This window comes from Oryx dammah, unplaced genomic scaffold (genome assembly GCF_014754425.2).
Source record: "Oryx dammah isolate SB20612 unplaced genomic scaffold, SCBI_Odam_1.1 HiC_scaffold_9, whole genome shotgun sequence".
Taxonomy (NCBI): Eukaryota; Metazoa; Chordata; class Mammalia; order Artiodactyla; family Bovidae; genus Oryx; species Oryx dammah.
Genome location: NW_024070193.1, coordinates 29,769,250 through 29,790,792, shown reverse-complemented (window position 1 = coordinate 29,790,792; position 21,543 = coordinate 29,769,250). Strand labels below are relative to the sequence as shown.

Below are 21,543 nucleotides of genomic sequence, written 5' to 3'. Positions count from 1 at the left end.
AAGCTTACCAGCAGAGGGCAGACGTAAAGAAGGTTTGGACAGGAGGGTGTGCCAGCCTAGGGTCACAGGAGGGTGGCGTGACCTGGGAGGGAGACCTACAAGCATTGTTCGGAGGGCAGGATGGAACATGCTCCCTCTGCCTCTCTGCAGGCCTGCTGTACACCTCTGGTCTCCGGAAAAACTGACTTTCCTGCCTAGAGGTGGCCAGTGCCTTAAAATGATACTCAGCGATTTCTACATAATGAAACATATTAAAAAAAGTTCAAATGTCACCTCATCGCCCGAGAGCCATGTCTCCTTTTCCCCTTCAGTGACCCGGTCCTGCTTATGCCTAAAATCGAGAGTTTGCATGTGGGTGTCATCAGCCCTGTCACTCTTGGGAGGGGAAATAAGGATTCCTGCTTGATGGCGACAGTGATTCTTCCTTCCTGATGCCTGAAGGACGAAGCTGTTTGGGAAATGCCCTCCTGCCCTGAAACATGTCCCTTTTGGAAACTTTTGTGCACCTTGGTGTAATCAGTTCTAATCTTATGGTAGAAGCAGTCCAGTAATACATTGTTTTTGTTGTTGTTGTTTAGTTGCTAAGTTGCATCCAACTCTTCTATGACCCCATGGACCATAGCCCACCAGGCTCCTCTGTCCATGACATTTTCCAGGCAAGACTACTGGAGTGGGTTGCCCTTTCCTCCTCCAGGGGATCTTCCCAACCCAAGGATTGAACCGGTGTCTCCTGCTTTGGCAGATGGATTCTTTACCACTGAGCCACCAGGGAAGCTGTCCAGATACATTGTACATTATATTAAAACAAGAGATTATATTATAGTTTGAGCACAAATGAAAGAGATTGATTTATTGCTGTCAATCAGATGCAGAGTTTGCAATAGATGTTGGCCATTTTTCTTTTCCAGACATGATTTTGCTTACCAGTGACAATCTATGAATATCTTTATGTTTCAAGTGAGGGATTTTTTTTTTTTTTTGGAGAGGGTGGTACATGTTTTCTGTAGCTTACGTGCTCATCATATTCTTAAGTTACCTGAATGTTGACGTGTCAGGGGGTGTATCTAGGAAATTAACTAGGAACAGTTGCATAATAAAATGTTGCATTAAGTGGAGATGCTCATGGCAATTTAGAGGATGTCAGGGAGAGAAATTTAAACTCCTGTGCAAGAGTGAGAACTCACCGTCTTTTCCCTTGGCCAAATGAGAGCAGAAGAAAACATAATTGCTTTCACTATCCATACAGACATAACAGTAACATAAACAATATCAATATGGAGCTAACCACCTTTGCTCCCTGGAGATGGATGATGTATTAATTTATATTTTTAAGTAAAAGCACCACTTAAATCAAGAAGGAATGGCAGGTCCTTGGAGACAAATGCCCAAATCTCAGGAATCAGGCATGGCTGTTGCAATTTAGTTTCTCTAATTGGCTGACAGTTGGTGGTCTTTGGAGACATGAGAAATACTAAACCCAGGCTTCTCTGGAGAGACTTCTCTTCTCTGGGCAGGTCAGGAAACCCGTCCTGGAGCGAGGGCATACAATTTTGTATTCCTGTTGTTTCTGCATTTTCTCCTATAGCAACAGAATCAGTCGGTTCAGTCTCTTTAAGTTCTGTCATCTCTGAATATGTTCTGGGTGCTCCATGAAAGTAACTGGAAAAGAAAAAGGAAATAAGTGTTCAAGCAAGGGTAGTCTGGAAGAAGATGGGGAATTAAGATGTTGGCCCCTCAGAATTCCCTGGCTGTCCAGTGGATAGGACTTCTCGCTTCTCCCACGGAAGGTATGGGTTTGATCTCTAGTTGGGGAACTGAGAGCCCACATGCTGGGTGGTGTGGCCAAAAAAAAGTTGATTTTTTTTTTCCAATCCATCAAATTATTTATCAATTTTTATTTTATTCCCTCTTGCAGGGACTATCTGGCGATAATTCCTACCTGGTAGAGATAACTGACTTGATCTGAGGAGGTGTGTTGCTCTCAGTGTTGCTAGAAATATGTGACCCAGTGTCCAGTTACATGCCCTTTTTCTGATTACTGCCAAGCAGTTTGCGGCAAAGCAGGGCCTCAGTTGGCGCTTAGGACCACGTGGGCCTGGCAGTGTGGCTGCTGTTTCCTCTGCCGCTGTGCCATCCATCAGAACCTGGGAGTGATGTCCTGACAAGACGCTGCTTCCGACCCTTCCTTCAATACCTCTGCTCTCCATTCTCAGCTCTGAACGGGCAGTAAAACCTTTCACTTCTTCTGCGTTCAGGGCTAAGGCTCACAGAACCAAATATAATACATGATTTGAGTCCCAGGTGTGTTATTTGGTGGTTAGAGTTTGGTGTGGGATCATAGTAATCTGTCCTTAAGTACACAGCCAGCTGCACAATGGACTCATTTAGCAACTGACAGGTTTCTTAATATGTGGTGTCTGAACAAGGGCTGTATCTGTTGTGGGTGTTAGGATGTGGGCATCAAAAATATTTTTAAGTACAGCATTTAGCATTTCCTTCACTCTTCCTTAAACATTAACTCTTCCCCCACCCCTCTCAGGTGTTCATTTTATAATATCACCGCCTCTCTTTTTCTGGGACTATTCAGTGTCCTGTTTCCCCTTGTGGTTCATGGAGCTAGGTATATTTGATTCTTTAAAAAATAAAAATAAAAAATTACTTTGCCTTTCTGAACTGCAGCTTCCTCCTTAAATGGAGATTGCACTTTCTGTTCAAGTTGTGACAACTCAATGAGCCCCTGTGGCAGAGTAACCCATTCTAAAGCCCACCCCTCAATCCAGACTCTTCTAAAAGTCCCCCAATTTAACATGCAAATGCTACTGTTTTTATTTTTAATTTTTTTTTTTTTTTGCCTTTCTGATCCAGCCTTTCCAGAATGACCTGGCAGTCATAAAATAAATGAATGGCATTAACTAAGTCTCCTAAGTCACTGCAGCTTTTAACATTTCTATTGTTTTCCAGCCATGGAAAGCTGTGGTTCTCACAGAATCTCAGGCATGGGGCAGCTAGACAGGACCAGATGGAAATGGATCTTGAGAGCCCAGAATTAACGAAGTGACCTGGGCATATAAAGCTTATCCAGGTTTATCTCTGATGGTACATTTCCTTGCCTAGAAGTAGTCTCTGAGTCACCCTGTCATGTTTGGAGAGAGGGTGGGAAGGGCTCCAGGTGGCCTCTGCATATGCTAGGCCACTTCCCTCTTCATACTGTCACCTCCTCCCTTGCCCCAGACATCAGTCCCCTAAACACCAGCTCCCCATGGGGCCTCTGAACCTCTCCTGCTCCACTCCTCTCCCCCTGCTCTGTGGTCTCGGTGCTTAATGCCACCATCATGCAATTTAGTACTTGTGTAACCACCACGTTGCATCACTCTCTAATTATTTTGTGCAAGGCTCGTCTCCACAGCTGGGTCACAAGCGTCTGTAATATTTGTTGTTTGTTTGTTTGTTGTTTGGATGTTCCTGGAGACAATCAGCTTTTAAACACTAACCTGCCAAGAAGGTAGTCCAACTTGTAAAAGCATCCTTGAGTTTTACATATGTCTCTTAAAGAATTTGTCTTAAAAAAAAAAAAAAAAAGAATTGCCTCTTTAAAGGGGACCCTGATGTTGTTCACAGACATTAAATCTGTAAGGAATTTTAATACCATTGAAAAAAATGACATGTGGATTTTGAAATGAGTATTTCTCCTCTCTCACTGTGCCTTGGTTGGAGAGAACTTCCTATATTTTTATTTCCTGTCTTTGGGGCCCTGCCAGCCCCTACCGAAGGAGGAGGGCCTTGTCTCTTGTCTCTTTAAGAGTCAGAACTCTACTGATTCATGGTACACTGGCAGATTTAAGGCCCCTCTCCCCCCAAAAAGAATGCCCTTGGTTCTCTGTTGAATATTCATGAGAGGGTGGGGTCACATTTTTGTGACCTGAAAAATCCTATTAATAAATTTGTTATCTAACACAAAAACACTTCAGGGTGGAGCGCGGACTGTGCTGCACCCATTTAACATCTGATCATAAGTTGACAGTCAACTGGTGCTTTTGTCTCTTTTGCTGCCAGATTAATGGGGGAATTGCTTGCTCCCCAGCTGACCTGATTGAAATTCAGATATTTGCTTGATTGGAAATATTATCAATATGCTTTCTGGTGTATAGTAACACCTCAAATGGAAAAATACTTTCAAGTAAAACTGAAATTACTGGGTTAGGATTTGTGGCCCCCCCCCTTTTTTTTTTAATTGAGGGAAAACACATGATCATTGATGTCACAACCACTTTTTTGCCTCGAATATTTTGAGAAAAACAAAAACGTTAGAGTCTTGTTTGTTTTGTAAGTATAGGCCAAAAGTTTTCCTCTAAATTGAACAAAGGTAAATTAGGTGATTTCTAGAGCTGCCGAAAGTGACTAAATTAACCTGTCACTGAAACCGGGCCAGTTGAGCCAACAAGTTTAGCATACTGGTGACTGTTTTTTTTTCCTCTCACACTGTATTCGGCTTTCAAGAGCAGTGACTATTTCTAACAGAGGTCATCTTCAAGTGCTCCTTGAGAGTAGCCAGTGTTGTTGCTGTTGTTGTATAAATAAGACAGGGATTTAGAGAATTATTTCTTAGCGAACGAGTGGCAGATGCTTGCTTCAGCAGCTGTCGTTCTAGAGGGGAAGTAGCTTGGTTCAGCGACAAGGCACGTTGGTTGTTATTTATTCCAACCCCCGAGTCGGGTTAGTTTTCCTCTGCGCGCACAAGCACACTTTGGCGAAGCCGACTCTAGGAAAGAAAGGGGGGGGGGTGCGGTGGATAAAAAGAGGCCAAGGCCGGGTTAACCCCAGGGCGCGAAGCGAAAGTTCTCCCGCAAAGGCCGTTTTCGAGGAAGTTCTCCGGCGCTGCCTTTGAGCCCCGCATCCCCTTCCGATTCTCAACAGTTGCTCCAAGCAGTCGGGGTGTGCGCCCGGGCGCGCCAGTTCCCCTGCTTTGCCGCTCGGGTTGCTCTGAAAGGCCGGGACAACTCTTTGTCAGTTTCCAAGAGGAAACAAACACGCCACCCCACCAAAAAGCCCCGACCCGGCAGCCCGGGCCGAAGGGAGAGACGCGCGCCGCGCCCGGCTTCCCAGACGTCAGCCAGAGGCGGGTCAAAGGGTTAACAGCAATTAAGCGGAGTTGCTCCCGAAACAAAAGCCGGGTTTCAGCAGAGAGTGATTTCACCTGCCGCGAGGAGGGGGCCGGGGGCGCGGGCGCGGGGCACGGGCCGCGGAGCCCATTGTGTGGGGCGCGGCGCGGCGCGGGGTGTTTAGAGGCGGGTTGTGATTGGTGGAGCAGGGCGGGGCGGGTGGGCGCGGCGCGGCGCGTCTTGTCAGCCCGCGAGCCGGAGCGCCCCTGCGCGCGTGCAGTCCGCCCGCACGCCGAGGCCGCCGGACCCCACGCCCGGCCCGCGCGGGCGCCCCGAGCCGGCTCCGCGCGCCTGGCGGCTACATGGAGAGTGTCAGGTTGGTCCCTATGATTGATCTTCGCCGTTCTGCTCTCCTTCCCGGGCTCCGCGGTGCCAGCTTCCTGGGGCCTCATTGGGGAAGGCAGGAGCGCCCGAGGGTTTCTAAGTTGAGTCTTTTGGAAAAAAAATAATAATAACCATCGCTGTTTACCAACTTGGGTGGGAGTTGCGCTCTGGAAGTGGAGGCGGAGGAGGGAGTGGAAGGGTGGGAAGAAGCAGCTCCAGGCCTGTGGGTCCTGAAAGAGAGAGATCACTCTCCCCCCACCCCCCTTCTCTCTTGCTCTCCCTTTTTTTAAATGTTCATGGGTGGGGTGTAGTTGAGAGTTGGAGGAAGTCCTGCTTGTGTTTTGCTCTCGCGCTCTCGCTCGCTCTTTTTTTTTCGTTTGCGACTCGTTTTCTGCCGGTCTGGCCTTCAGGCAGCCACTTTGGTAAAGCCCTCGCCATCACTCCTTTCTGGGGACGTTTCTGGGGTGTGATTTATGTCACTTTGAGAGCGTGTGAAATATACAGGGAGCCTTCCCTCTCAATGTAACCCGTGTGGATGTTTCTTTGCTTCTGATAGTTTGTTTCTATATCTGTCTAGGCTATTTTCAGCTTAGCCGTTCAAATTCAAGGAGTTCACACACAGTCAAGGGGCGGGGGCGGGGGGGGGAAGGGAGACGAATAAAGCCCCAGGCCAGAATGGGCAGGCCGATGGAGGGGCACCCCGGCAGGTTTGGGAGTTTCAGCCTCTGTTGCATTACTTTGCTGGTTAAGTGGTGAGTGGGGTTTGGGTTAGGACGCGCAGCCGACTGAGGAATTGCCACGGGGTGCTCCCATCTGAACGGTCTCTGAATGTAGCAAACTCAACTGTCAGAACTGCCTGAAGGACGGTCAGTGGAAAGGAGACTTTCTTGTGCCCCCGCCCCCACCCCCAAGTGTCGTGATGGGAAGGAGGGGACCTTTAGGAAGTGGGTGGTAAAGTTTTAGAGCAAAGTACATATAGACTCTTCCTCTTTGGGATTAACTCCTTCAAGGCCTGCCGGTTCCGAGTAAAATATCTATTAATTTTATATTCTTGTCCACACAGATCAAATGTTCTAATCAAGCCAATTTAAAAATGCAAATCACCTAATTTCCATAGATTCCAACATTCTGAAAGTGACACATTTGGGGGAAAAATTAAGCCTGATAACAGGAAATGTGAATCATACTATCAGTGACTAATCTGCTTAAGAAAAAATAAGTTACATTTATTTTATTAAGAAGTCAGTGTTAAGAAGAGCTTTTTTTTTTTACTTTAAATCGAGTGAAGTTTTTATTTTAGTAGTGACCTTTTATTGCTTTTTGTTGTTCATTTGTTTGTAATAGATTTTCCAAAAGGAATGTGCAGTCAAAGGTGGTTTATGTGGTGAAGTATTCAAGCTAGCATGTCATTGTCAAAACCCTCAAACATGATCACATTAGAATTCTAGTTTAGGATCTGTGCTGTTGCTGTCGTTTAAAAGAATACAAGGCTTTCTCGAACGTTAAGACTCCTCATGAAAGGAACGGAATAAAGGCAGAAGTGCATTCTCTTAATTGATGCCCTTCACTTACAGTGAAAAAAGGTCTGCTTCCATTTTACTTGATTCTTTGTAGCTGCTTGACACATTTCAGTGAAAAGTGTGTAAAAATGAAACCAAAATACAGACTGCCTACCCAGAGACACCGGCTGACTTACTCTAGGATGTGATAGAGCCAAACTGAAAAGGGATTGGGCTGACACTTGATAATCAAAGTTGATTTATTGTTCATTAGGACTGCATTAGCCCTTTCAGGCAAGACAGTTATTTGTGTAGTGGCCTGTCAAGAGCAAGACTACGAGCACCTGTCATTTCTAAGGCATGAGATAAGCAACCAGATATTAAGATGATGCAAATAAAAATATGTTGGAGTAGGTAAAGGGCCACGTGATCATAATTTTTTTTTCAAAGAAAAAATTGGTCAATGCCAATCTGTAAGAAGTCTGTTAAATGTGTGTGTGTGTGTGTGTGTGTGTGTGTGTCTATGTATTACCCTTAAGGAGTACTTACAGAATGAAAGTAATGGGCTTTATGCTCTCTCATTTGCCCCGAGAACTTTCTTTTCTAACCATATATCCAACTCAAAGTTGGTCAGTGAAGGAAATGAGGAGCCTACCATGTCAATTCTTTAATCTGAATAATTCATGGAAGGTAGATTTCCCATTTGTGTTGTGTTTTTAAATAAACATATTTCATTAAATGAAACTCTCCTAAGCATGGACTGATTTTATGAAGATGTGATGACATCATAGCTAAGCTATGATAATGTCGGATAATAATGTCAAGTGCATTTTCTGCAACGTGTTTCACTCTCGATTTTTTTTTTTTCCTTCCTTCTCTGGAAGGGAATGATCTCATGACATACACAATAGAAAACAACCTAAGTGTCAAAAGAAAATAAAATTAGTGAACTTTTGTCTGCAGCCATAGAAACACAGATTAACTCATATTTTTCCAGAGAACAGAATGGAAACATTCTGCATGAAGCTATAGAGTGTATTGTCTTCCCTGAATTTTCATTTGACAGGGATTTTAGAGGCTGTGATCTTAATTAAATCTCAACTAGCTGAAGTAATGCATCTAAAGGCATGCAGTGTTGCGTAACCTTGCTCAGTTGGTAAACCATAAATCATCAGAAAGCTTATGATAGGAATGGTTGGCTTGAATTTTTTTGTTGTTTGCAGTCAGATGTACCTTAAAAACAAAACCCTGACCATCACTACCGTGTCTTTGCACGTTGTCAGGAGCTGTCACTCGAAAGATAAACTCTTTCATGACACTGACCAGTCCTGCAACTTTTCAGCCAACCTCCACACAATTGCACGGTACAGTGAAATTAAAATCCAGATTAATTAAAAGCAATGAAATTCCAGATTTATTTCGGCTAACGTGGCAGAAGTGTGTTGCAGCTACAGTGCTTCTAAGACAATCAGGAAATGGTAGTGTGACAAGCGTCTAAGCCAGAACTAAAATGTTAATAAAATTTGAATTGGCAGAAAAGATTGAAAACATTTATTTTGTGATTTAGTCGTAGATGAACACCACTAAAGAGAAATGGATAGCCATCCTCTTAGAAATTGGACAAATAGAGTAGTCAGAATCCACTTCAGGTAGTTTTGGGTGACTGTGTGTGATTTATAAGCAAGGGTATTAGGCAGCAACAGTTGACCAGAGAAGGTTCGAGTAAATAAATGCATAGTGCCTGTGTGTGTGTGTGTGTGTGTGTTATGTGTTAAAATGCATATGAATTTGATGACAAGGAATTAGAGTAATTTAATAGCTATTAGCTAGTCTCGATCTTACAAATTCTCCTAGTGATTGTAAATACTTGGTTATTTACTTTCAGTGCCTTTTAAACAGATTTTCTTTTCTTTTCTTTTCTTTTTTTTTTTTTTTAACTGCTGTGTATGCTGTGGTAGAAGCAGCCATCTACACGTAAAAATTGAGAAAGCTATGGAGTGATACATTGATCCTATACATCTTTGTACAAAATATATCAGACTTGGAGTTATGTTGTTGATACTCAGTAGCTCTCTGGGGGCAGAGAAGGAATGTACTTTGTGTATACCTGCATGCCTAGATTTGGGGATAAATTTGAATTTGTTGCTCTTTGGTGAAAGATTTCTGTTCTTGGCAGCAGCATGATGTTTCTGGACATTTCAAAGTGTGCAGTACTTTTTCCCCCTCCTCATAAATGGCTTTCTATATTCACCTTTATTTACTCTTTTTAAAAAGAGAAAACTCAGTTACCTCTTAGCTGAACAGTCCTCTGCAGATGGTGGGAACTTGAATTACCTGGAAAGACCAGAACTGGGCCTCGACTTGAGCATTGTAGGAGTAATCTCTGAGTCTTTCTTCCAACCTGGCAGCTTTTGAAGAGAAATTAATTTAGAATGAGGGAAATAAATATTGAATGCATGCACTGTGCCTCCTTTTCCAATCTGGTTGAAAGCAGCTAATCAATGAACTTGCAGGCTAAATGTTAGGGTGCACTTTTTGGGGGGATACCTTGGTATCATGTTTTGATTTTTAAGCTTTATCTGGCCTTTAAATCTGAAACATCATTGTTCAAATAACTGAGAACAAGGTAAATCAACAACATCAAAAAGGTCGGCTTCTGTGATTTCTCAAGGGCTTGTTATTTTGTACTTCCCAATTCTATTTGATGTCTTGACAAAACAAGATGACACAGGGGAGAATACATTAAATTTTGATTTTTTTCATATAACCTGTTACAGTTGTGGCAGCTTAATTTCTTTTACTTTGTCCTGAAGATGGCTTTTTGTACAATCACTCTAATTGTCACACCACTTCATGAGGGTGGGTCTGGCTTTCCCATTTGCCTTGATTTTTACTAGGCGTTTTTGAACATGTTTTGTCCTTTATCACATAAGGAGCTTTGGGTTGGGCTTTGTCTTCATTAGAAATAAATCAGTGAATGGTGAGATTGTCAGAGAAGCAACTGATGTTTTCTCATTAGAATCTAATTTGCACCCTTTAGTTTAATTGTTCTGGATAACGTGTTGGGAAACTACATAATTTGAGAAACAGAAGTTGTAATTCTGAAGGGGAAAAAAAAAAAAGGTGATTGCACCCTAAGTTAGGTCTTAAAAACTTCAGAATGATCTAATTTTGGCCTACCTGTATGTTCAGATTCAACTAAAATCCCCCCCACTCCATCTCAGTAAATAATAAAAAATAAAAATGTAGGTAAGCATCTCTATTATATTTTCAGTGCTGGTTAAAATGTGAAGACCTGTCAATTTATTCTTGTAGAAAATGTGTGATGTGCAAAAGATCAACATTTAATTTTTCTTCATCTAACAGTATCTGTTGATCTACAACCGTATCTCCAAGTTGTCTTTCCTTATTCTAATCCTCTGTGTGTGTCAAATAAGATGGATACAGGTGCCCTCCCTTGCACTATTTTTGAATAATGCTTCAATATAATGGAGCTTATTTAGCCAAGGCCTCTTCCTTTTTTCTCCAGGACTGTGGCTAGAATGTTTTCTGCGGTACCTTCTTGGAATAGTTCTCTCTCCTCCCCTTTGCAGTCCTAAAAGACCATTTTCGTTGTTGTTAATATAAACTATCATAGCAGGTTTGATCCATGTGCACTAAATTGTTTTCTATCCCTCTTCCAAGAGAAAGAGACTGAACAAGGAAAGAGGAGCTTTTTTCTGGATTTAAATAATAATATTAATAATAATAATAATAGTTGACAGGTTGAAAAGATCAGGGCTTATTGGATGATTATTTTCATGTGTAGCTTCCATTGTTTCCTGTATTTAACGGTCGCTAATGGGGTAAGCGATTTAATTCATGTAAACTTTACATTTTTATGCAAATGAAGCTGATATTTATTAGAGCTAAAACAATTACACTGGCACTCAGTGAGTAACCTTATGTGCGTGGGGAAATGTGAGAGAGCAGTGGAGGTCCCATGAATGCCTGTGCTGTAAACAAACATGAATTTATACCACTTTTTACAATTTAGAGACAAAAGAGCTCAGAGAACGTTGCTTATTAGGCTTAGAGATTGCTTATTAGGCTTGATAACCTGAAATAACTCCTGATTGGCAGACAAGTCTTGGCCATACAGTTCTTCTTAAAAGAAAGATAGCCCTTTTTGATAGAATGTAATAAACAAAATGATAAAAAATGAAATGCTAATTGCATTTTAAAGAGGTCTTTTTTCCCCTAAAATTTTAATAGGTGGTTGTATTGTTACTGAAAGAACAGTTATGCTAATGACTGACTACTTAGATGATTTTGCATTAATATAATAACCATTACCTGCCTTAATGCTTTGTACAGTATTGTGGCAAAATAGCGAAGCCTAAAAGAGTTATATAAAAAGCAGAATTCTCTAATGAAACAGAATTATACTTTCCACATGAATAGCATGCTTTTTAAAAAATTTTTTGAAGACTGAAATATTATGTCAGAAACATATTTTCTTTCCAGTATGATACAGCTGCCTCACATGCTATCTGTGGCTTTTGGTGGATTTTGTGTGTGTGTTTTCCTCCTCCTTTCTAAATACCGTGGGGAATAGATAGAAGATCTCTAACTTTTTTGTTTGGTGATGTATCAGTTGTATCCACTGAGTTATTAATTATGAACACTGGTCTCTCGGAGGGGGGCTTACTATTTCTTCTCTTTCACACAGGCTATCTTCTGTATGATCATATCAAATTTGACATAGGTTTTTTTGTTTGTTTGTTCGTTTGTTTTTGCACGGGGAGCCATTTTCTTTGGTTCTGCTTTGATGTTGTGGAGCATTCTAATTTAATTCATTTTGCTCTTACTTGATGAACCAAGTAACACTGCCTAACCTCGTCAGTTACCATCCAGGTAGAGCCTGAGATCTAGAAAGGACTTCAGTTCCTTGGGACATCCATGAAGTGAATAACCAGAGATGAAAACCAGTTTCTAAATTCTTAATCCAGAGAAATGGAAATACAGCGGTATTTTAAATGTGTTTATCTTTACATTTCCATTTTTTGTAACCATGCAGTTATGAGAATATGCTCATGTCCAAGATCTCTGTGTATTTATACCTGGCAGCATTTACTTAGAGTTAACACTGAGTATAAACTAAAGAGAAAGGGGAAAAAAAGATGACATGTTATTTTCAGTATTTATATTGTGTCATCTCCCCTCCCACCCAATTCCTCCAATTGTCTCTGGGGTTAGAAATAAAGTATTGTTTCTGCGGGTGTTTTTATTTATTTGTTTGCTTTTTACACTATCCCCTTCCTGCTCACCTGCCTTTCCCCATTGAGGGTGCAGATTGTTTCAGTGGTCTTCTAGCATTCAGCTGCTATAAAGCTATTTGGAAGTAAAAGAAAACTGTATCAGGGAGAGTTTGCTCAGCAGTGAATGGGCTTTTACCCATCCACTTGTTGGTGCCGAGAATGGGGTGGGAAGGCAGCAGCAGGCGCGCCCGCAGCGCCCCGATGGCGGCACAGCTGTCAGGCTGCCATGCTCACAGGTTTGTGCGCACCTGGGCTGGGCCACACCCGGTTGCTATCAGTCAGCAGTGTATCAAGCAATTTTTGTTTTTAATTCCTGACTTCCTCTTGAAACTCAACTAAAGAGTGTTAACTCTGTGTGTGTGTGTGTGCGCGCGCGTGTGTGTGTTTTAAATTCAGTTTTGTATGCTAGCATTCTTTAAATGTCTGCCAGAAGTTTAATTTGAATTTCTGATCCCTGAAGGCAGCTAGACGGAATCATTCTCGTTCTTCATAAATTGCCTTCTATGATTCATTGTTAACTCATAAAACATACTCATTTCTATATACTCAAAGAGTTAAGGTAGTTACAGTATCGGGGATACTTTTTTTTTTTTTTGCATTACATTTAAACTGTCACTTGAAAAAGAAATCAAGAATTAGCTTGAGCTCCTAGTTAAGGCATGAGCCCTGTAGCACACAAACCTCAGAAATTAATGTTTTTATCTCAAGGAGGGTAAGGTAGATGCATGGAATTGGTGGGGGGGAGTTTAGTTTTGACTGAATACTCTGACAGAGGAGCTCATAAATACTAGAGCGCTGTAGTTAAAAACTCACATGACTGTTTTAAATACTATTGATTTAAACCAGTGGCTAGATTTTATGAATCAAAGTGTAATTTCGAAGCCTTGGCCATATTTCTCAATGCTGAAGCACTCTCTCTTGTGTGCCTTTAGCTGCTTTCCAGACATTCAACACAGGATTAAATGATAGTAGTTACAGTGATCAATAGGTTAAGACCAGTACAATCACTCTTGCCGCTAATGACCTCAGTAGTAATGGGCAATAAAGTGTGGGCTGTAATAGCCTCTCGCTGGTACTGCATGCCCTTTGATTCCCAGTATTAGTAGGGACTAGCTACGTGAAAAAGTTGGACATCGAGAGCTAAGGCAGTGAATATGTAGGCTATAAGTCTTAACTATTTAAAGCCTCACACTGTCTTCAGATGTCTTCCTCTTTTCCTTTTCCACCCCACAATGGTTTCTGGTTCATTTGGCTATGTTTGTGAAAGCTTTCCATAACTGATTTTCATGACATGTTGGAGGAGAAACTTTGGGGAAAATCTCAGTTTCATTACGTTTATAAATGAAGCTCGAGCCCACTCTGGAAGCTCAGCGTTAACTGGTGTGAAAATGTGGTTTCAGATGTAAAAGCAGAGCTGAGGCCACCAGGATCTGATAGCCCACTTCTGCTCATTCAGAGACCTGTCACCAGGCTGGAGGATTACTCAGGCTTCTCGCCCCTTTCCCTCCTTTGGCTGTGTCTGCTGCTTTAAGCGTTTGATTATTCGTCACCACCTCCATGGAGATGTCCACGGGGGAAAAAGAAGGGGAGACTCAAGATCATTTTACTGTTCTGTAACATGACTATGGATATTGAATAAATAACTCTGGGGAAAGGAGATTTAAACAGTTGACTGTATATGGGGATTTAAAAATTATCTGTGAGCATAAGTCCTTTTTTAAACTTTTAGATCTGTTTTGTTGAAGCATAATTTACATATGATAAAGTGTATTTAAGTAGACAGTTGGAAGGATTTTGGCAATTGTATCCACCTCTGTGACCACCAAACCAGCTAGGATAGCTGACTCTTCTGTCACCCCCAAAAGTTCTCTGGTGCCCATTTCTAACATAGGTTTTCCACAGTCACTTTAAAAATTGTGAGCACGAGGCTGTCTATGGTGGTTTCTGTTACAACACTGTTAATTTCTCGTGCATCACCAGCTTCGATCTTACACCACCCTGTTCCTGTATATTTTCCTGTTCATCACCATCAGAAATTTGGCTCAAGAATATTTATTTTGTATATCATCCAAGAAATGCAGGAGGAAAAAAAGAAACCTTAAACATGGTTCTTTTGTTTGCTTAATCAAACCTCCCTGTGTGATGATGCAACTCTCAAGGAAAAGTAAACTTCCATCGTGATATGTTGGCTTTCGCTGCTCAAAAGATAGTGATTGGCACCCAATACAGATTGAAGCATTCAGAAAGTTTCTCCTGTGTGAAGACAGAGTCAACTAATTGGAATTAATTTCTAGATGGTTAGATGTTTGGATAATGTCTTCTTGGTGTTTGTCCTAGATTAAATGCAAGTTCACTGTTCTCATCATTGGTGATATTTCGTGCGGCGGAGTATCTTTTTAAAAGGATAATTTATCCATTCATATACATCTGTCCCTGTTTGCATATAAAAATATTCAGACATGCCCATCTGTTTTAAATTACAGTGTATCTACATCTACACTTAAAAGGCCACTGCAATAGGAAGAATTTGATGATGACCTTCCAGACTTGGGTTAATGAAAATTTTCAAATGTTCTAGCTAGTGTTTTCCAAACAATGAGAGACTTGCACGTAAACATCCCCCCACACAAAACATGCCCACAACAACAGTGGAGGCTGTTCACTGTATATGAATCTGACCTTCAGGAACCATTTTTAGTTCATCAAAATTAGTGATGCTGAGAAATCGGGACATCAGTGCATAATGACTGTGAAATTAGGAATGAGAGCTCGCTATGCAAATGACAGGACAAATCATGTGAAAAAGTCAAGATAAACTGCATATTAAGACATTATGTTACATAAAATTAATACTGCATTTCTCCCTTTTGCTTACTGCTCCCCTGAAAGATTTTTTTAATTCTTTTATCTTCTGATCAGCTATTGTCTGCCGGATTTTTTTTTTTTTAAGTGGCACACAGGCAAAGTGCAAAACATGTTATTATTACCTTTTATTGTAATACATGAGATGACAGCAGATCCTTTTTAACAAAGTATATCCTTTACTGCTTCTAGCTTCTTGCTGTCACATGTTTGATTAGAAACCAAAGAAAAGTAAGATGCTTAAATATTACTGTTCGAAGACATACAGGTTTTGTCTTTTCTTTGATTTTTTTCCCCTTTCCTTATCTTTTTATTTGGGGGGGGGATAATTTTTCATGAAATAGTCTTCTTGTATTACGGGGCCTGACAAAATGGTTCTCATGTAGTCTGCAAATTAAACACAAGTGCAGTGATTATTTTGAATAGCTAAATTACATTCTAGAAAGCTTGCAGAATTCATAGCATTGTCATTAGGTATCCGCTTGAATACAATTTGTGTAACCTTGGCCAAGACAGCCTGTCATTTTAATGTCAGTGTTTTATCTGAACAAGACATCATCCTTTCAGATACAGTGTGCAGGTTCCTTGCAGAGATGCCCGTGCAGAAACGTGTTAACAGTTGCAAATATGAAATGCTATCGAGTTCATCACTGTAGCTGTTTGTCACTGAAATGTCATGGAAAGCGGCTTTTACACCATGAAAGAATTGAGACATCTGTGTGCTGGGTGAACAGGGAAGGGTAAAGGCGTCAGAGGGAGGGCCTGTGTTGCAGTTCGCAAGGTGCCTCCAAGGCTCAGCCGTCCATAGGACTCGGTGTTCATGGACTGCTCTCAGAATAACTGTCCACAGAGGACTGATTGTATTGGCTCCAGCTGGGAAAATATTGGTTCCCGTTAAACTTCTTCCCTAAAATTCAAGTTGGTGTTAACTTCCTATATCTCACTATGACCAAAAACTCATTAAGCAACTGACATCACACCAACCTTAGCTCCAGGTAGCTTGTATTAAGCTTTTACTCCTTGTTTGCTTACCAAACTCTCAGGAACGCTTGTTAGTGGCTGCAAGGTTTTGTTTTATTTTTCTTTATTTGAAATCCACTACTTGATTTAGAGTTTGTGGCTGCATCCCCTTTGGACAGATGACTTGCATATGGGAAATGGGTCAGTCCTCTAAGCAGGCTGAAGACAGTCTGTCACTGAACGTGGAAGGCTGAGTGCTGTGGGTGTGCGATTTCCTGGCTTCCTATTTATCCTTCGTTAACGTTCTAGGTTCCCGTGTCAGTGGCTATGATGACACCTCAAGTTATCACTCCCCAGCAAATGCAGCAGATTCTCCAGCAGCAAGTGCTGAGCCCTCAGCAGCTCCAGGTTCTCCTCCAGCAGCAGCAGGCCCTCATGCTTCAACAGGTAATGGTCCTTCCTCCTTCCCCAGCATCCCATGCCTCCAGAGCCCCACCCCTCCATTCATACTTGCCCTCACCTGAGCAGCTCCTTTGCTCATTGAAGTAGTAAGCAGAGCAAGGCGGGTGGGGCAGATGTTGGTCCCTGGGTGATCAACTGCATTTGCATCCTTGAAAGAGAGGGACCCTGCCAAAGCCACGAGGGTTTGGGCCAGGAGAGTACCCGATGGACTGAGATTAGGGCTGTAATTGGACTTGGTAGAAGTAAGATCTTTTCGGCTTAGGGGGCTTTGCGCTCTTTTATTTGGTAAGCCCAGAGGCTTCTAAATGCTGTGAATCAAAGCAGAACGAGAGCACGTCAGGAGCAGGTTTAAATGTGACAGCTCTCGAAGTCCCCATTTCAACTCAGAAGCATACAGAACTTTTCAACATCAGGAAACATCTTGGAGTTTGTTAATTGTCAGGTACACAGTTGGTTTTATCCTTTTTGTGTCTGCTGATGCTGAAATAAACTTCTGGCTGCCCTGGTGCCATGGGGACCTCATAGTCTGCTTTGATGGACCCCTGAACCAGATAGCGGGGATTCGGGACCATAGCGATGGGAGCTGCTGAGGCAAGGTGGTGGGGACCGGAGGCAGAGGAAACTGGCCACACGGAGATGGCCACACTGAGCAGCCCCCAGCACCGCCCAAGCCTGACCCTGAGCATGCACAATCTGCAGCAGAGAGTCACCAGACTCCCTCAGCAAGGGTGCTTTAGCTTTGTTGTACAATCAAAGGTCATTCCTTGCCTTCTTTTAATTAGTTTGTGTAGAAAAATGGTATGTTTTTCATCAGTTCATTTTGGAGATTACTTTTCAAACAATAATGCCAAGAAGAGTCAGCATGCACTGAAATTTATTGTTGAGTTTCAAACTAAAGGTCAGGCCATTACAGATAACAGGATGCTATTTTTCAAATCACAGTTTGTGTATGGCACCGAAAGGGACAGTGGCTTGGCACTGCCCTCTGTTACTTACCGTCCTCTTTTTCCTTTGTAGCAGCAGCTTCAAGAGTTTTATAAAAAACAACAGGAACAGTTGCAGCTTCAACTTTTACAACAACATGCTGGAAAACAGCCTAAAGAGGTACCGACAATACATATTTTACTTTCAAACCACAGATCCCAGAGGACTATCTCGTGGCTATTAAACTGTCATTCATCTTTTAAATGATTGCACAACTGAGCTGACTCTATCGGTTCTCAGCTTTCAGACTGAGAGTTATTGTCCTGTTTTCTTTCAGATTTTTCTGGGTTCTGCTCACTGGCTGCCATGTATTTTTGAACACTGCTACAGGTGTACCTCGTATGGGCTCTGGGAAGAGGAGGTTGAGCCGAACCTTTAGGGTGACTTTTGCAAATGCACCGCTGAGCTGAGATCTAGCTAGGGGAGGTGAAGTGCTCCCAGTGAAATTTTACCTCGGCGCACACTTGATATTTTTTCTCCCAGCTTCAAGAGCTTGGGTGTTGGTGATGGCTTTTGCCTTCAGAAAAAGAATCCTTTATGCCAAAAGTTAGAGCACGGTTCAGAACACCCCATCTTTGTTGAACAACTTCTTCCAAGTTGCATGGATCATAATTGCTAATGGCAGGCTTGGAGTATTTGTGTCTTCCTGAGAAGAACTTGTGTATTGCGATAGCTTCTGTGTATGCGGGCCTTTATAAGTGGGCATAGTGATCACGTGTGCCTACTGCCCAGTTAGGTAACAGTATTCTCTCAACAGAAGGGAAGACCTTCCTAGGCAAGGTTTCTGTCCCACCTTCTATGCGACTCAGTGTGGCCGAGGCTTGGTCAGATGGGGGAGTACCTCTGGGCATGTGTGTGTTATCGTGACATCTCTCTTCCCATTTCAAAGTTATCCAATGTCACTTATCTCTGCATGTTTTCACGGTGGACTGAAATTCTTTGCATTTGAGTATTCTCCTCGGAATGACAGTGTAGAGCTTGGTAAACAGCTCCCAGTCCCACTGAACAGCTTCTTTGCTGGCCTGCAGCAGGCAGCCCCTGCCTTCAGCTTAGAAGGAGTCCTGCCAGGTGGCTCTGTCCCTGGCCGTCTCAGGAGCGCGGGTGCTTGGAAACGCCTGTTTTCGCGTGTTGGGAATGACCCAGCTGTTCTCACTGTGCCGCTTCCTCGCTCTGCACAAACTGGGTGCATTTTCCTTGCCCTGCCAAGGGTTCACCCTAGAGTCCTGGTTAGCAGCCTGGATGGAAACCCCTGCAGAGTAGGGGCAGTTTGGGGCTGAAGGGGAGGAGGTGTTTTAATGAAACTGCTGACACAACCTTAAGTACGGTGGCGCGCTACCGGGTGCTGCCATAATAAAAAAGGGAACAGATTAAAAAGTGTCTAAAATGTAAATCTAAAGGACTAACAGTAATTAAAATGGAAATGGCACAGGGAGGGAAGGCATGTAATTGTGAGATATCACTGTGCAGAAGGCTCTCAGCTTTGTTTTGCTGGCTGTTTTTCTAATTCAGTAGGGCTTACTCATCAGTGGCAGTTCAATGCGCGTTAATGACTCTGGGATTGCAGGCATCACTCTGGACAAAGAAATGATTATTGTGCGGTCAAAAGAAGTTCAAAGACAAGAAGGGAATTTCAGTTTTTTCCTTAGAGATCCACATTCAAGAGCATATAAATTAAGCCAAATGTTAAAAACCACAGTCTGAAAGCTGACTTCAAAGTCACAACTCTCTAATTAATGAACTGCGAGCTTCAGTTTGGACAAGTTGTGGTTTGATGCGCCCATAAATCAACATGACAGGCCTGTTTCACAGTCTCAGACAGTGCTTGTCACGGAGTCACATCAGATGTAAACACAGCAGAAAAGAGAAGGGATATGAAGGAGGTGCAATTGATCAACAGAATTGGTAAAAACCCACTTTTGAAGCACATTATGCATGATCACAGGAAATGGTTACAGCCTCAAGAGGTTTCCCCTTCTGCTGTTGCTTTTTTGAATCAGATTTCTAACAGCCTTCAAAAGGGAGAATAAGAATTATGGAGTTTCTCCCCTGTGGCTCGCAGGCAATAACCCCCTGTTGTTATTTTGTGCTTCTTTCTTTTCAAAGGCATCAAAATTTAGTTTTTTAAAGATCTTTAACTCTATATTTGAAGACAAACAAAAAAGGGCCGCACTGTCATTCTTATCAGTTACCAGGGATTGTGTTTTTCCTTTCTGTTGCCACTTCTTATTAACCTCTTACTTGGTCTGTTAGACATAGTTTGGAATGCACGTCTGCATGCTGGGAGAACATGAAAGTTCAGATGAGCTCAGAGGGCAGATAAAGAAATGCAAAGGCGAAAGTTACACAGCAGAAGGAAGGATAAAAGTTAACTCGCCCAAATTGCTGCCTTCAGAAAGGGAAGGGGGCATCTCGGGCGCACAGACAGGCTGGTGGTGTTGGAATTTGGGAGGGGGGGTGGGGGAGAAAAGGGGGCCGCTCTGTGTCTGAACCGGGGGCGGTGGTTCCATGAGTAATAGTGTTCAGCATCTCCAGGCCACTGGGTTTGTTGTGGCCACACTTCGCCATCCATTTTGATGGTAAAGGTGGTGTTGCCTTCACAATCTGAGGGGTGGCCGGGCCCAGACCTACAGTACATCCCCTTGGATTCTACTGATGTGTTCACAGCACCACTGAATGTTACCAAGTCCTGTTGGAACAGTGACCAGGGATCCTTATGTCCCCCAGGTAAGGGGGGAGCCTCCTGAAATTACTATGCCGGTGGTGGTCCTTTTCTGCTACCACGAAGTAGAGTCACATGGTAGTAATTTCATGATGTGGACTGCTGGTTAGGATTTTAACAAGGTTTGAACCTGGATGTTGACAGATGGAACAAGTGTATTAATTTACTGAATCCCCAGTCATTAGGGGCTCATAATTTTGAATCGTCAGCCACCCTCTCCCCGCCTTTTCCCTCTTTTGATCACCTCTGCAGTAAGATACTTGATCCTGGGCCAGAACAACATACTTTAGTCTCTTTTTTCCTGAAGTTGCCTCGAGTTGTTGAGTTCAGACCTGAGACCTTCTTGGGAAGATGGGTGCTCCATGAGCCCCATCCAGCTAGTTCTTAGGTGACGGCTCATTACTGTGTGACAGGACGGGTGTGGAAAAGTGAAGGCGGAGTTAATTTTAAGTCAGGCCACAAAAAAAGAGCCCATCCTGTGCGGGCGAGGTAGGCTAAGTTGATTGTTTTAAAAGGGCCGTTTGTCCTGAGTAGTTATGACAGTTTATGTTAGGCGGTAGGGAGGAGCCGAAGAAAGGAAAACAGACCTTTGACTGCAGCGCTAGGGAGGGGATCCGAAATGCGAGGTTTATCAGGGCATTTTAGCATTTTAACACTGACTACTGACCTGTCCAGGGGACTGCACGGAGACCTTTTTTGTATGCATTCAATTGTGAGAAGTAAACAAACGGCTCGTATCCTGTGTTTGGTAACTGGGTGGGGAGCACAGTTTGGCAACCAGTGTTGCTTTTAAATTCTTTCTTTGGACAATGGGCCTTGTATACTTTTATATCCTGGCTTTTCAAACGCGGACAGCTCTCATGAGCTTTTCCTAGGGATGGCCACAGAGACAACAGAGCAGCCATCAGTCATTTTATATAAATACAGAATTTCTAAACATTTCATTTACAGTAAGACAGGAAACACCCTCCCCAGACCCCAGCACCCCCCGCCCCATGATTTTCTACTTCAACAAGAGCTGAATCCCTGATCTTGTATTGTGCCCATGTTGTTTTTTCTTCTCTTCCTCCCCTCCCCCACCTTTTTTAAAAGCATCATGAATTAATATCTGTTGAAGAAGTGAAAAAATCATTTTGACATGAATATAACTATCATTGGGTTTTACATTAATGTGATAACTTGGGAAGGGGTGAAAACAATTGGATCATTTTATGCATGCTGTTCTTCAAATGGAAACACTGGCTTTTCATTTAAATTTATTTAAATTTTTGTTG

The 21,543-nt window shown here is 42.6% G+C and overlaps 1 protein-coding gene across 9 annotated transcripts in view; it reads left to right on the top strand.

The window, feature by feature from the left end:
- The window catches only part of FOXP1 (forkhead box P1), a 622,522-nt gene that overhangs the window by 510,275 nt on the left and 90,704 nt on the right, over positions 1-21,543 (top strand). For 5 of the 9 annotated variants that reach the window (XM_040247242.1, XM_040247243.1, XM_040247244.1 and 2 more), the window contains 2 exons: positions 16,414-16,551; positions 17,584-17,670. In XM_040247242.1, the coding sequence (XP_040103176.1) occupies positions 16,414-16,551; positions 17,584-17,670 (225 nt within the window). Of the gene's footprint in view, positions 1-5,357; positions 5,476-16,413; positions 16,552-17,583; positions 17,671-21,543 lie in introns of those variants that run through there. The other 4 variants (XM_040247247.1, XM_040247245.1, XM_040247248.1 and 1 more) reach the window with 3 other exon arrangements.